The following is a 14,458-nucleotide window of genomic DNA, read 5'->3' as shown; positions in this document are numbered from 1 at the left end:
TTTTCGTCTCAGGCTGTTCAGGCCGATGTGGTGGGGAAGCAGGTCCCCTGCTCTGGGGTTCCCAGTGGGATCCCTGGTTTTATGGGTCACTTTTGGTGCCATACTTTCTACCCTTAGGGCGTTCGTCCCCCTCTGGTACAATCGTTCATCCTCTGATTTCTTGGGAAACCATTTAGGGTCCCGTCTGGACCAGGGGGCACTCACCTGTTGTGGTTTGGCTGCTGGGAAACATCGTTTCCTCTCACCTTTTTTGGGAGGGGGAGCTGAAGCTCTCGTCCCTTCCAATTCTAATGACTGGGCAGGAATCCTCTCACCTGGGAACACTTCAATGGGTGTTTTGGCCTGTGAACGGGCTTCAAAGACATTCACAGCACAACTTTTTATCTCAATGATGGATTTCTCCTTGAAATTAGCCTTCATTTGCACTGACATCCTTATGTCAGGGTGGAAATTTTTGCTGAAAACGAACTTAAACGCTTCCTCCTCCTCAATGCCGGTCTCGTTCCTGTAACCAAAATAAGCCTGCAAAATCCTGGAATAATATGCCCTGGGGTGCTCATTCTTACCTTGCATGACCTTGTCGGCAGCTGGATAACCGCCAGGTCCCGCGCAAGGGGTATACTCTTTCATAAGAGCAGCACATAACAGGCAGTAATCCTTTCTTGTGGCATCAGGTTGACGCTCTATGAAGGAAAACACCATCCTAGCTGAAGTGAGCCAGATCAAACCTACTTTATCCTCAACTGTAGAGTTGGGATAGCTTCTTAATTGGAAGTCAAGGTCGTTCAGATAGGCCTTAGTGTCGGTTGAACCCAACGGCCCTGGCTCAAAGCGTTGCACATATTTCGCAATTATATGCAAATCCGAAATGGAGAGCGGAGGCTGTATGATTGGTGTTGTTGGAACAAAAATAGCACATGGAGGTGAGTCACTAGACTCACGTGGAGGTGGCAGAAAGGGATTAGGTGCAGGAGGTACAGCAAAATCCTTCTGAGGTTGTGGTGGGTGTCCTGGACTCTGACTTTGTTCGTCTTTGAGTTTCAGACATCCGTGCCCCACGTCAGAAATTTCATTTGTTGCTGCGGCTAGTTTCGCCTCACAGGCTTTTAAGCGGTCATGTGATGTATGACACTCACTTTGTAAACGCACGCCTTCTTGGACAAACGCCACTTTTTCCAATCTGCACTCGTCCAGAGCTTTTGATGTGAGCTGCATCTGTCATTGTAGCGCATCATTGTCTGAACACAGTGCTTGGTACTTAATCCCTCCTTCACATAGCTTCACCTCATACGAGTCTGCTTGTAACGACAGCTGAGCTTGTGATAGCTCTTTCTCACGTTTTAATTCATTTTCCCAGGTCTCCTTATCAAATTTAAACTGTGCCCTGAGTTTTAGATACTCCTCTGTCTCGCTGTTTAACCTTTCATCAAGGGCTTCTGCCTTGTTGGCCTCAATATAAAATTTAGCTTTCAGCAAGAGTGCCATTTTAGCTAGATGTTCATAGCTTGACTTTGTTATGGCTGCAGAAGTCACACTTTCTGCAACTTCCTTCAGCTCGTCCAATAACTCTGTTGAGTTCATGCTGTCCACCTGTTCACCATATGGATGTAAGGATTCTGTTAGTAGCGTTAACACTCTCTCTAACCAGTCCTTCTTATCACATGGAAAAATATTAGCGTCTGTTACATCTGCCATAGATATCCACTGTTCAGCAAACCTATCTGGTTAAATAGTTGCAAACTTAGAGTTTTTAAAAGGTAAATATTTTACTTAAGTGAGCAGAGAGATTCACACACTATTTTAGCTCTGGGTTCCATCAACAGTACTGTTATAAGCCAACTTTGCAATAAATGGGCCCCTGTTCAGGCCTTACCCCATAAATATTGTAAGCAAATGCCTTCTTCTGGCAGTGTTACTTAATTATGCTTAATTTTTAACAGATACAATGAACCAGGCCTTTTCAGTGTTATTTTACTCCAATGCACTTAAAATTAATAAACCTGCAATTTTTCTAAAGTCTGACATCAACTTTAGTTTTAAACACTCTTTAAGCAGTTTTAATTCACCAGAATTCTCTATTTAAACAGGACACAGAAACCAGGCTCTGATTAACAGAGGAAAAATGTTTTAAGTGAAAGACGAGTGTACAGCTTTCTTTCAGGAAAACTGTTATACTCCTTTCCAACAGCAGGTGGCGGTGTAAGCTTACTTTTACCGGTAGGAGTCACTGACGACTTCCTGTGAACCGTCCTGTTGACATCCGGTCGTTAGCCGTTAGCTCCGATGTAGCACGCGGTCTAACATGGTTCAAATCAACATTTATGGACGGATTTAAAGCTTCTAACGTGGCGTCTCTCAACAAGCACGCCTTATCTGCATGTACACATGAGTTTTAGGAACAGTGTCAGGCTTTATTCAGCGGTTTTAAACACAAAAGAGGACTCGGTTAACACGAGCTTCATTTCCGGGGTCACGTGACTTTACAGATACGTGCACATCGGTGTGGGCTTTACGCACTGACATCAGAGTGAGTAGACGTACAGGAATACGTCACCAGCTTCTCAGCAAATCAGAACGACCCAAACAGTGGTTCTCAACCAATCACAGCCCGTGACAGCTTGCTTCAAGCTAGCAGTTAGCATTAACAGTCCAGTCAAATTATCGCCCATTAAAACTTTGAAAATGCACAATTTTACTGTGAACATAACAAAACAGCATACAAACAGCGTTCTGAGTCGGTGCCCAGTTCCAAACAAACATACCATCATCCAAAACACGACTCGGTTAAACGAGTCCAGTAAACAGAACCGGGTCAGACACGCAGAACCCCCTTCTGCTACAGTTTCAAACAGAATGGATGCGTCATCCTCACTGCTTACATCTTAGTTACACAAACAGATTGACACTCTCAGCTTTAAAATGAACACATTGACGTAATCTGCAGCTTTCTGACCACCAAAAGCATGAATTATCATGTCCGTTCAAGTTCAAAACTCGGACTTTTTTTATGCCAACATGACGTCATTCCAACAGCACAGATACTCGTGTCACACATAATTTATATCTCTTTAGAAACCTGTTCGAGCCACCAAAATGTATTATGCAAGGTACAGCTTTGTTGTGGACATACGGTCCCACCAAATGTGTTATTTAAAACATGTACGGTCCCACCAAATGTAGTAAAATGTGGGGTGCAGCCTCGCTGTACCTTCACTACTAATTATTTAAATATAACGGGTTCTTTCTTTTTCGAGTTAAATTAATGCCATGTGAATGAGGTAACTGAGTATTGTTTAATCAGTGACAAGAGACGTTAATTTTCTTTGACCCATCAGAATAAATGCGATCATTTATTTAACAGAATCAAAATTTAACATCAAAACATGTACACATGATTAGCTGATCTGGTTCTGATTAATAAAACTTGGCACACTTTACTAATAAGACAACAGGACATTTCTGAAGGCATCTAGATTACTGGCAAAATAGAAGAGTTTAAAGGAAGGAGTTTAGGAATCAAAGAAGAGATGGATGAAGGGAGGTGTATGTTTGGATTGACCAGAATTAGCACGCTTCTTTCAATTACCAGCTCAAACCTCCGGTACACTTAGCGCGTGACGACTCGTTACCTTCGCAGATGATGAATCAGCTCCGGTACTGGGTCCATTTCAACGCTACCTTCCAGCGTCTCCGGTTAGAGCGGCTGGTCATTGTCAGAAGTCGTGTCGATTTACTCCGTTCAACAAACAGGCTCAGCTCTCTTCGAAGTTGTAGGCATTACGCCCGGGTTGATTCAAAGCAAGTATCTGTGAGTCCGTCAGAGTTTCCACTCAGAAGTGGAAGACTCCAGAAGGCTTGAGAAGACTCCATCAAAGACTGAGTTCAACTCAGATCAAAGACTGAAGAGTCAAGAAGACTAAGAAGAACTCCAAGACTAGACTCAGAAGACTCAGAAGACCCAAGAAGATGGAGAAGACTCTACTAGTTCCAGGAAGTGTCGACTTTTAAAAGAGTCCTCACTTCCGGTCACTTAATACTTCCTGATTGGTTGAAACAACCAACAGGGGGTGGTTCTAGTGATGTCAGAGGGTTATTAAAAGTCACAGAGGGTTCAGGAATGTTTAGGAACATTTAGTACAGACAGAGAAATGTTATGGCAAAGTGAGACAACGCAGATGCCAGTGTTTCTCTTTTTACCGTCTGCTAGGTTTAAAAACAATACAGCCCGTTCTAATAACTTCTTTTCTGACTGTCTCTGACTTTTGACCGACATCACTAACTTCTCATTTAGACAGAAAATCAAAATGCATAATTCCTTTGTAAATAGACATTTAACTTGATTTCTAATTTAAATGAGGTTTAAAAAATAATTAATACTGTTTCACAGTTGATTTAGAATGAGTGGTTCACTTCAACATTAGCAATGATATGAACTAAACACACTTTTTGATTATCAAGATATTGTAAAATAGTAATGATAATATAAAAAGAAGAGTGTTCTTTCAATTGATTAATTCAGGATACAATTAGACAGTCTCTGGATGAGCTAATTTGTATTTCTGGATTCAAATCAATGAAATAACAATTCCTGTCCCATGAAGGTCTTCAGAGACGGGTTTTGGTCAGAGGCCGAGTTCACTACAATTGGGATGTATCTGCAGGTCGCCCGTTATCCACCCAGCACCTGTCACACTGGCTGTGTAAGACCATTTCTGAAGACTACAGAGCATCAGATTTAGAGCCTCCTGTCAACCTCAGGGTGCACTCGACCAGAGGTATCGCATCTTCGACTGCTTTGCATAATGGTATAACAATGCAGGATATTTGCACTGCGACCGCGTGGTCAACACCCTGCTCATTTATTCGCTTTTATCTATGTGATGTGACGGCTCGTTCCATGACACATTCTGTACTTAGTGTTTTAACAGAATGAATATTGCTGTTTCATGGAACCTCGTTAACTCACATCTGTCTGCATGCATTACAGTGAGATGTTGTTATCAATCACAAGTTGTGACTGTTATTTTGGTTCTATTGTCATTAATCAGTTCATGACTATCGTTACCAATCAGTTCATGTGATTAATAATCAGCTCTCTTGTTATTATTAATCTGTTCATACTGTTCAGCCGTGAACCGGTTGGTTCATGGCTCCTTTCAGCATTTCTCCCCTCCGTTGAAACTTTTCTGGGGTGTTCATGCATTCAGAACGCATAATTACACAGCATGCGTCTGTGCATGGTACACATAATTACGCAACATGTAATTACGCACATGGAGAGCTGAGTGACAAGACGTTTTTTGGGCAAGCTTCCGTTTCATACGGTGTTCGAATGGACCCAGTGAGGCGAGGACCACATCCGCTTCGCCCTTAACCCACTAAGCGACAGCCTTAAAGGGCGAAGCCTATATGAAATAGAACATTGTTACGTACTGTAACCCCAGATTCTATGAATATAGGTTTAGCCCTTTAAGCGTCGGGCCTCACTGGCTCCTAAGTGGCTGAAGAAAAAGCTATTTGGGAGCCGATTACCCACTCTTAACGTAATTTATACGGACCGGGTGGGGCCCACACAGCAGGTGGGCGTGGACTAAATTTTTCAGTGTAATGCTTCACATGACGGGATAAACTCACTAAGCGACAGCCTTAAAGGGCTATGCCTATATTCATAGAATCTGGGGTTACAGTACGTAACCAACGTTTTTCTTAGAAAGATTGTAATTGCACAAAACCTACTTTTTACTAGATGTGAGAGGAAAAATCAGTCCAGTGTGGTGAAGAGGTGAAGGAGAGAGTCCAGGCAGGATGGAGTGGATGGAGAAAAGTTTCAGGAGTGATTTGCGACCAAAGGGTGTCCGCAAAAGTCAAAGGAAAAGTTTACAAGACAGTGGTGAGACCAGCTATATTGTATGGTCTGGAGACAGAGACATGGACACAAAGACAGGAGACAGAAATGGAAGTGTCAGAAATGAAGATGTTGAGGATCTCCAAGTCAAAGATGAAGAAACATCAAATTTGATAGAAACTTAATGGGTCATGGTAATTGTTTAGATGACCCCCCTTCTCTTGTAAATGACTCCTCGTGGCTCACTGACACTAACCTGTAGAAATAAAGGTTGAATGAAGGTTGAATGAACCCAAATGAAACAAATTGTGACGTTATGGGTGGAGTACCTGGTGGTGTAATCTGAAGTTTCCCTTCGTCAGCCTCCTCCAGTTGAGGCACCAAGGCAACGTATCGAGGTGGGCAGTTTCGGCGGGTGATGCAACGGCAGAGAGCTAAAACATTCCTCTCACTGCACTTCTTCAACAAGGCTGAAAACAGACACGCACTTCCTAAGGAAAAAAGTCACAGAACACTTTAGTTTAGTACACAACGCAAACAGAGTTCACAGCAAACATAACCATAGAGCAACCACATTTTCATTAACTGACATTTATTTAATAAATATAACTACTGGTTTTAAATACAGTGCCTTGCGAAAGTATTCGGCCCCCTTAAACTTTTCAACCTTTTGCCACATTTCAGGCTTCAAACAAAGATATAAAGTTTTAATTTTTTGTGAAGAATCAACTACAAGTGGGACACAATCGTGAAGTGGAATGAAATTTATTGGATGTGTCAAACTTTTTTAACAAATAAAAAACTGAAAAGTGGAGCGTGCAATATTATTCGGCCCCTTTATTTTCAGTGCAGCAAACTCACTCCAGAAGTTCAGTGAGGATCTATGAATGATCCAATGTTGTCCCAAATGATTGACAATGATAAATAAAATCCACCTGTGTGTAATCAAGTCTCCATATAAATGCACCTGCTCTGTGATAGTCTCAGGGTTCTGTTCAAAGCGCAGAGATCATCATGAAGACCAAGGAACACACCAGGCAGGTCCGAGATACTGTTGTGGAGAAGTTTAAAGCTGGATTTGGATACAAAAAGATTCCCCAAGCTTTAAACATCCCAAGGAGAACTGTGCAAGCAATCATATTGAAATGGAAGGAGTATCATACCACTGCAAATCTACCAAGACCCGGCCGTCCCTCTAAACTTTCATCTCGAACAAGGAGAAGACTGATCAGAGATGCAGCCAAGAGGCCCATGATCACTCTGGATGAACTGCAGAGATCTACAGCTGAGGTGGGAGAGTCTGTCCATAGGACAACAATCAGTTGTACACTGCACAAATCTGGCCTTTATGGAAGAGTGGCAAGAAGAAAGCCATTTCTCAAAGATATCTATAAAAAGTGTTGTTTAAAATTTGCCACAAGCCACCTGGGAGACACACCAAACATGTGGAAGAAGGTGCTCTGGTCAGATGAAACCAAAATCGAACTGTTTGGCCACAATGCAAAACGATGTGTTTGGCGTAAAAGCAACACAGCTCATCACCCTGAACACACCATTCCCATTGTCAAACATGGTGGTAGCAGCATCATGGTTTGGGCCTGCTTTTCTCAGCAGGGACAGGGAAGATGGCCAGAAATGATGGGAAGACGGATGGGGCCAAATACAGGACCATTCTGGAAGAAAACCTGTTTGAATCTGCAAGAGACCTGAGACTGGGACAGAGATTTATCTTCCAACAAGACAATGATCCAAAACATAAAGCCAAATCTACAATGGAATGGTTCACAAATAAACGTATCCAGGTGTTGGAATGGCCAAGCAAAAGTCCAGACCTGAATCCAATCGAGAATCTGTGGAAAGAGCTGAAGACTGCTGTTCACAAACGCTCTCCATCCAACCTCACTGAGCTCGAGCTGTTTTGCAAGGAAGAATGGACAAGAATTTCAGTCTCTCCATGTTCAAAATTGATAGAGACATACCCCAAGAGACTTGCAGCTGTAACTGCAGACAAAGGCGGTGCTACAAAGTATTAACGCAAGGGGGCCAAATAATATTGCACGCCCCACTTTTCAGTTTTTTATTTGTTAAAAAAGTTTGACACATCCAATAAATTTCATTCCACTTCATGATTGTGTCCCACTTGTTGATTCTTCACAAAAAAATTAAAATTTTATATCTTTATGTTTGAAGCCTGAAATGTGGCAAAAGGTTGAAATGGTCAAGGGGGCCGAATTCTTTCGCAAGGCACTGTAAGAGACTGGTAGCTTATCTTTTTAAGCTATCAAACACAGCTCTACCTTTTACTTCGTCCTCCTCTGGATAGATGAAGACAGACGATCGGATGTGATGATGCAGTTTGAGCTTCTCCATTGGCTTGAATCCAACCAGGAACAACCCAGGATCACCAAACTTCTTGATGGCATCCACCTCATCTCTTTCCATCACTATTTGTTTCTTGCCATATACCTACAACATATGAACAGAGTTTGGGACATGCAACTTGGATCTTGACAGATTTTGTATGTCTTTTTTTTAAATATAAACTACCTGTACTTTCTTTATTTCACTGGGCAGCAGCAAACTGCCAGTCTGGGTGTGGAAGGTGCGGGTTTTACTGTGAACTGGTTCATTGGTCTCCCTGTAAAGTCTGACTGGAGTAGGTTTCTGAGCTTGCACTGCTGTTGCATAAACTCCCACTGCAACATCTAGACCCTCACCAAGGCACAAGCTCATCCTGAACACAGCAGAGAAATATGTCACGTAACACAGGTAGTAGGTAAAAATCACAAAACAAAGAAGCAGCTAAAGTAACAGCTATCGAGATCATTTTTTTATCAACCTGGCCAATCTCCTTTTCTGTTCCTTAGCCTGAACCCATTTCTTGAGGTCCTCCAGTTTGTCACAGGGCTCCAGCTGCAGCCCCAGCTCACTCTCATCCTCAGGTGGACTTACAATGTCACGAAAGAAGAGCGACACATCAAAGCCATCCACTTTCATCAGGTGTATTAAATCAATAACAACACCTAAAAGAAAGTTGAGTGAAAAAAGACAAGAAAGAGATTTAACACACCCTAATAAATTGGAAAACTACAGGAGTTACCTACAAAATCTTATCCAACTTTCAGTAAGTTTTTAGAAAAAAGCTTCCAGATGACTGGGCTACTACAGCAACAGTAATTAGAGAGACAGGTAGGAAGGTACTTGTTGTGTCATCTGGACAGAGAATGGATGATAAGGAAGCTTGGTGGTGGAATAGTGAAGTGCAGGACACTGTTCAAAGAAAGAGGTTAGCCAAGAAGAAACATGACAGTGAGAGGACAGAAGAGAGGAGACCAGAATATAAGGAGATGCAAAGTGGAGCAAAGAGGGAGGTGGAAAAGGTAAAGCAGAAGGTGTATGATGAGTTGTATGGGAGGCTGGACACTAAAGAGGGAGTAAATAACTTGTAGTGTGACTGGTGAGACGCTGCTCATGAATCGTCATCTCGTTTAAGTCTAGCTTCCATTATGTGGCTCATCACTCGCCTGTAGCTGCTACAATTCTGTTCATCACTCTTGTTCCTAAAGATGGCACCAGCACACTTCTTAATTCCTCAGGCACTTGCTCATCTAAAAATGTTGTAAAGTACATATAAGTGCTATGTGTTGTCATCATTGAATGTTCCCATACAATGATGAAATTAGTTCTCTGCATTTAACCCATCACACCTGGGATACACCCAGGAGGAGCAGTGGGCAGCTATGTAAGTGCTCGAGGAGCAATTACAGATTAGGTGTCTTGCTCAGAGACACCACGACATGTGGTAAAGGCTGGGAGTCGAACCATGACTTTAGGTCGGCTGCCCTACCTCTGCCCCATCTTGGCCCTGTGTCACTCTGTGGCATGAAAAGATCTACTGCAGTAACTATTTTAAGTTACTTAAGAACTCACAGAGCAATTCAGTATGCTATAGTGCAAATTTTACACTATTCAACCCAACAAACGTTCCGTGCAAAATCAGTCAGGTGATAAATGATCATAGCAAACAAAGATCCTGTCTAACTCTGAATGCTAGGAAACACCTTGTAACTGTGACTTTCCTTTCCTCCATTGATTACAGTGACATTATTTACATGAATGCTCCTACAAGCACCCTGCAGATGTTGGATGCTGTCTATCATGGTGCACTAAGATTCATAACTGGCTGCAACTATCATACCCACCACTGCACCCTGTATTCACTAGTTAACTGGACATCATTAACAACAAAGTTCATGCTCAATCATCCAGGTGTCAAATCCAATAATTCTCAGTCAGGTCATCTAGACAGTTCCTTTTTTTAAGAGACGTTTCGCCCTCTATCCGGAGGGCTTCATCAATCTGAGGAGTTCCAGTAAACTGGTCATCATTAACCTCATGCAGACTCTCCCACTGGTACATTTTCATCTTTAAATCACTTCTTGGTCTGCTGCCTTCATACATCTCCTCCTACATGTCTCTGCAATAAGTGAGTCAAAAACCGTATGGCCATTTCTCCTCAACATTTCCATACAGGTATATCGTCAGGTCCGACAGACTTCCCCTTATTCATTCTCATCAAATCTTTCCAAACTTCATCCTCACTAATTTTCCCTTCTCCCTGGTCCATAGTTTTTATGACCTCAACTTTCCTTTTTGTTAAAAACAACAAAGTCCATACTCAATAATCCAGGTATACAATATAACATTTTTCAGTCAGGTCATCTGGACAGTTTCTTTTTTTGTGCTGAAACGTTTCGCCTTCGGTCCAGAAGGCTTCATCAGAAACTGTCAAGATGACCTGACTGACTGAAGTACTCCATCTTCCTATCACACATTCCTCATTTGTAAAAACATTACCACTTCCATCTTTAACTAGCCTAACTTGCTGCACATCCTTTCCACTTTTTGAGTAGGAGGCTGACGGCTCAGAGTAGGAGGCTGGAGTCATTTCCCAGCATCAACACATATGTTGGTGAACACAAACTGTTTAAACTGATCACTGATGAAAATGTCTCACCAGCATCACAAGCATGAAAAGAGTTATGAAGTCATAATCAGCAGCAGCTGTCAATCAGTTTGTAGAGTGAGTTAACATACATTTTCATGAATCTAATAAATAAATATTTCTATTCAATTCAGTTCAGTTGTATTTAGATATCACCAAGTCACAACACAATGAATTGATCTTTATCTTGCAGCAGTTGCAGCTCAAAAACTTCACTTTGTTTTCTGTAAATACAAACAAGATTATGAAATCTGATCCACATCTAAAGCATCATATTGTGAACATCTGAACAATTTTAACCTTTAACTTTATGACTATTTATGTTCTTTTTGAATAGGGGAAAATCAGCCACATTATTTAACTGCTTAAAAATATTAGTTTTTAACATTTTCTCCAACCCCCCCCACCCCCCCGAACAAAACAAACAATAATAACAACAACAAAAACCTACAACTACCAGAACTCAGTCTTGTAGAGCTATTTCAGCCCGAAATAAACATATCTAATTTAAATTATTTTAATTTTATTTTAACGCTTTAAGGTTTTGGTTTTGTTTAAAAACTACACTACAGTTTTTTTTAATAGACAAAATATTTATTTTACGGTAAATAAATAAATAAAAAGGTGTATTTTCCTCCATTAGTACCCCCTCTGGGTCAACATCCTCATCCTCCTCTGTTCTCCAGAGCTCAGAACTGATGCTTGGTTCTGTGGGCCCAGTCAGAGAGTTCTGGACCCCCTCCTCTGCTCAGAGTCAGTCCTAGTGGGGCTCGGTCCACTCTTCTTCTAAAACAAGTCATGATCACCCTCTTCACCAACAAAGTCCTCACTGTCTAACTCAGACTGTTTTTCTCCTTCATGTTCCTCTCCTCTGTCTGAGAGGTTCTGACTCTGTGGTTCCATCCTCCTCTGGGTATGCAGTTTTATCTTCTCATGCTCAAAAATCATTTCTTTCTTTACACTCAAAACACACTAAAACTGACAAAACACTAAACTTCATTCTAACTATAAAACCCAAACATGCTAAATATCACAACTCTCATGACTCACTCTCACTGTAATCGAGCTGAACTCCATTCAGATGTTTCTTCATTTCTTCTTCTTCCTGTAGGTTTTTTAGCATTTGATAAATAACTTTGAGCCTCTGTCAAAAAGGAGGGGGGAGGTTGTTTATCTGTTCGGTGTGGGTGGGAGATGAAAGTGGAGGGTGATGGGGGTGTTTTGTGAAACAGTGAGGTTACAAGGAGCAGAGGTCACAATGATGCAGGACTTTAAGTCCAAGAAAAAAAGGAGTGTGGTAAAGAGGTGAAGAGAGTCCAGGCAGGATGGAGAAAAGTTCCAGGTGTGATTTGTGACAAAAGAGTGGCAGCAAAGGTCAAATGAAAGGTCTACTAGACAGTTGTGAGACAAGCTATGTTGTATGGTCTGGAGACAGAGACACTGACAAAAAGACAGGAGACAGAACAAGGACAAGGAGCGACAAGGATGGATAAGATCAGGAATGAGATCATCAGAGGTACAGCACAGGTTGAACAATTGGGAAGATGAAGTTAGAGAGGACACACTGAGATGGTTTGGACATGTCCAGAGGAGGGACAGTGGTTTGGACATGTCCAGAGTACGGACAGTGGTTTGGACATGTCCAGAGGAGGGACAGTGGGTATACTGGTAGAAGGATGTTAGAAATGCAGCTGCCAGGAAAAAGACAAAGAGGAGACATAAGGAAGAAGTTAAAGACATGGACATAGCTGGACAGAGGACAGAAGACACAGAGCACACAGTGAGTTGGAGGAGGAAGGCTTGCTGTTGCAATCCCTGACAAGGGAACAGACAAAAGAAGATTCTTTATTCTATTATAAATTACATTTGATTGCTAATAGAACAATAATAGTGGGATTTTATAAATCACAATCAAATTCCTTGAATCTGTCACCACTCTTCATGGTTTTGAAAATATCTTAGTGTCTGAAAATAAAAATACCAGAGCTCGACCGATAAATCGGCAGGGCCGATAATTTAGGCCGATATAGGTGTTTGGGGTCCTATCGTATCGATGATAATTATCTCAATACGCGACGATATAAGCACTTCTAATTTTCACTCCTAAAAATGTTGGAACCAGCCGTAATTGGACAATGTGTCCAGCAGAGGGCGCATGAAGACTACTTTCAAGTCATGGACGTTCACTTAAGTTTAACTTTGACGTTCAGCACAGACAAAGCAGGGAGCAATACTGTGTAGTGTATTTTGCTGAACAAAGCATGTTAAGTTTATTTTAACAGATCTGTAAAATAAATCAACATTTAATAAATTCTCTTCAATCCTCCAACCTGCTTGTCATTAGCTACATGCCTCTGAAGTTAGCAAGCTAATGTTCAGATGTTAAGATAACCTAGCACAGACTATTTCCTTGTAAAACTTTATCCAGAACAACAAATCTAACAGAGGTAAAATATATCAGTGTTAGTAACGGTATCTTTGTTGTCCTCAATGAAATGCATTGTCTGTCTTAAATATTTACATTTCTACAAAGAAAAATAAACTCTGCTGCAGTCAGTACTAATTAGACCTTCTACATACGTGACTGACTAAACAATGAACAGGGAAGGGCACCTCTTTCTTTAATTTATATTTTTGTAACACTTGATAACTTTATGGTGAATAGTGGAGGATAGAAAATGTGAACGCACGTTATGAAGACTGGTTTTATGGTCAGTACACCACTTGGAAACCTACTGTGGGACAAGGTATATTGTGGATCTGTTTAGCTTCAAGGTTGCTAACAGTCACGCTAAACAAACAAACTCCACTCGCTGCTTAATTAGATACTTGGGGGTGGACAAAGCTCAAAATTTTTCAGCCATTATATCAGTTACTGGCATTAGCCTTTTCCTCCCAATATTGGTATCAGTGATGGCCAAAAATTCCATACTGGTCAGGCTCTAATAAATACACCACCGCCCACTTCTCACATGAGAACTAGTTTTACATGCATGCAAAAGGTTTAAAAGACTGTGATAAATGGACATGTAAGCTATAGTTAGACCCACCAGTCTCCTTCAGGTCACTGGCCTTGATGCGAGCCTGTCGGTCCTTTGTACTGTCACCCACATGTGGTTCATCCCTGCATGTGAAAATCATGAGCCTCTTTTGTGAGAGGCGAAGCTTGATGTCACTGTAGAGGTTGGAGCAGCACCACAGGGCGTCACCTAATGATGCCTCCCCACTACCCATCAACTTTGCTGCCAGATGGGCACCCTTCTCCCCCTGCAGAGCATTCACTTCCTGCACTCTCTTTGCACCTGCACAACAAACGGAAACTGAGTGACTCATGGTAACACATTATTACAACTTCAAGAAACAGCACTTATATGTGTCTTTAGTGTCAATGTGAAATCAGCATTCACACTATTGTTTTCCAGTTTGTAAGTTCATCTGTACATGTAATTCACTTTCAATTCAGTTTATTTATATAGTGCCTAGTCACAACAGAAGTCATCTCAGGAACACACATCTATATGTATGTGTGTGTGTGTACATACATACATACATTATGAATATATATATATAAATACATATACATACACATATATATAAATACATATACA

At 41.4% G+C, this 14,458-nt stretch overlaps 1 protein-coding gene across 1 annotated transcript in view; it reads right to left on the bottom strand.

Annotated features, from left to right (window-relative positions):
- xrcc6 (X-ray repair complementing defective repair in Chinese hamster cells 6) overlaps positions 1 to 14,117 on the bottom strand; it is a gene marked incomplete at its 5' end in the record, with an annotated part of 38,753 nt that extends 24,636 nt beyond the window's left edge. The window contains 5 exon segments of the mRNA XM_037690853.1: positions 6,175 to 6,336; positions 8,143 to 8,311; positions 8,393 to 8,579; positions 8,685 to 8,868; positions 13,901 to 14,117. Coding sequence (XP_037546781.1) covers positions 6,175 to 6,336; positions 8,143 to 8,311; positions 8,393 to 8,579; positions 8,685 to 8,868; positions 13,901 to 14,117 — 919 coding nt within the window.
- Positions 14,118 to 14,458: the final 341 nt, after the last annotated feature.

The sequence above is a fragment of the Nematolebias whitei genome, chromosome 17 (genome assembly GCF_014905685.2).
Source record: "Nematolebias whitei isolate Nwh7 chromosome 17, NemWhi1, whole genome shotgun sequence".
NCBI lineage: Eukaryota > Metazoa > Chordata > Actinopteri > Cyprinodontiformes > Rivulidae > Nematolebias > Nematolebias whitei.
Note: the sequence above shows the minus strand (reverse complement) of the source record. Positions and strands in the feature narration are given on the sequence as shown.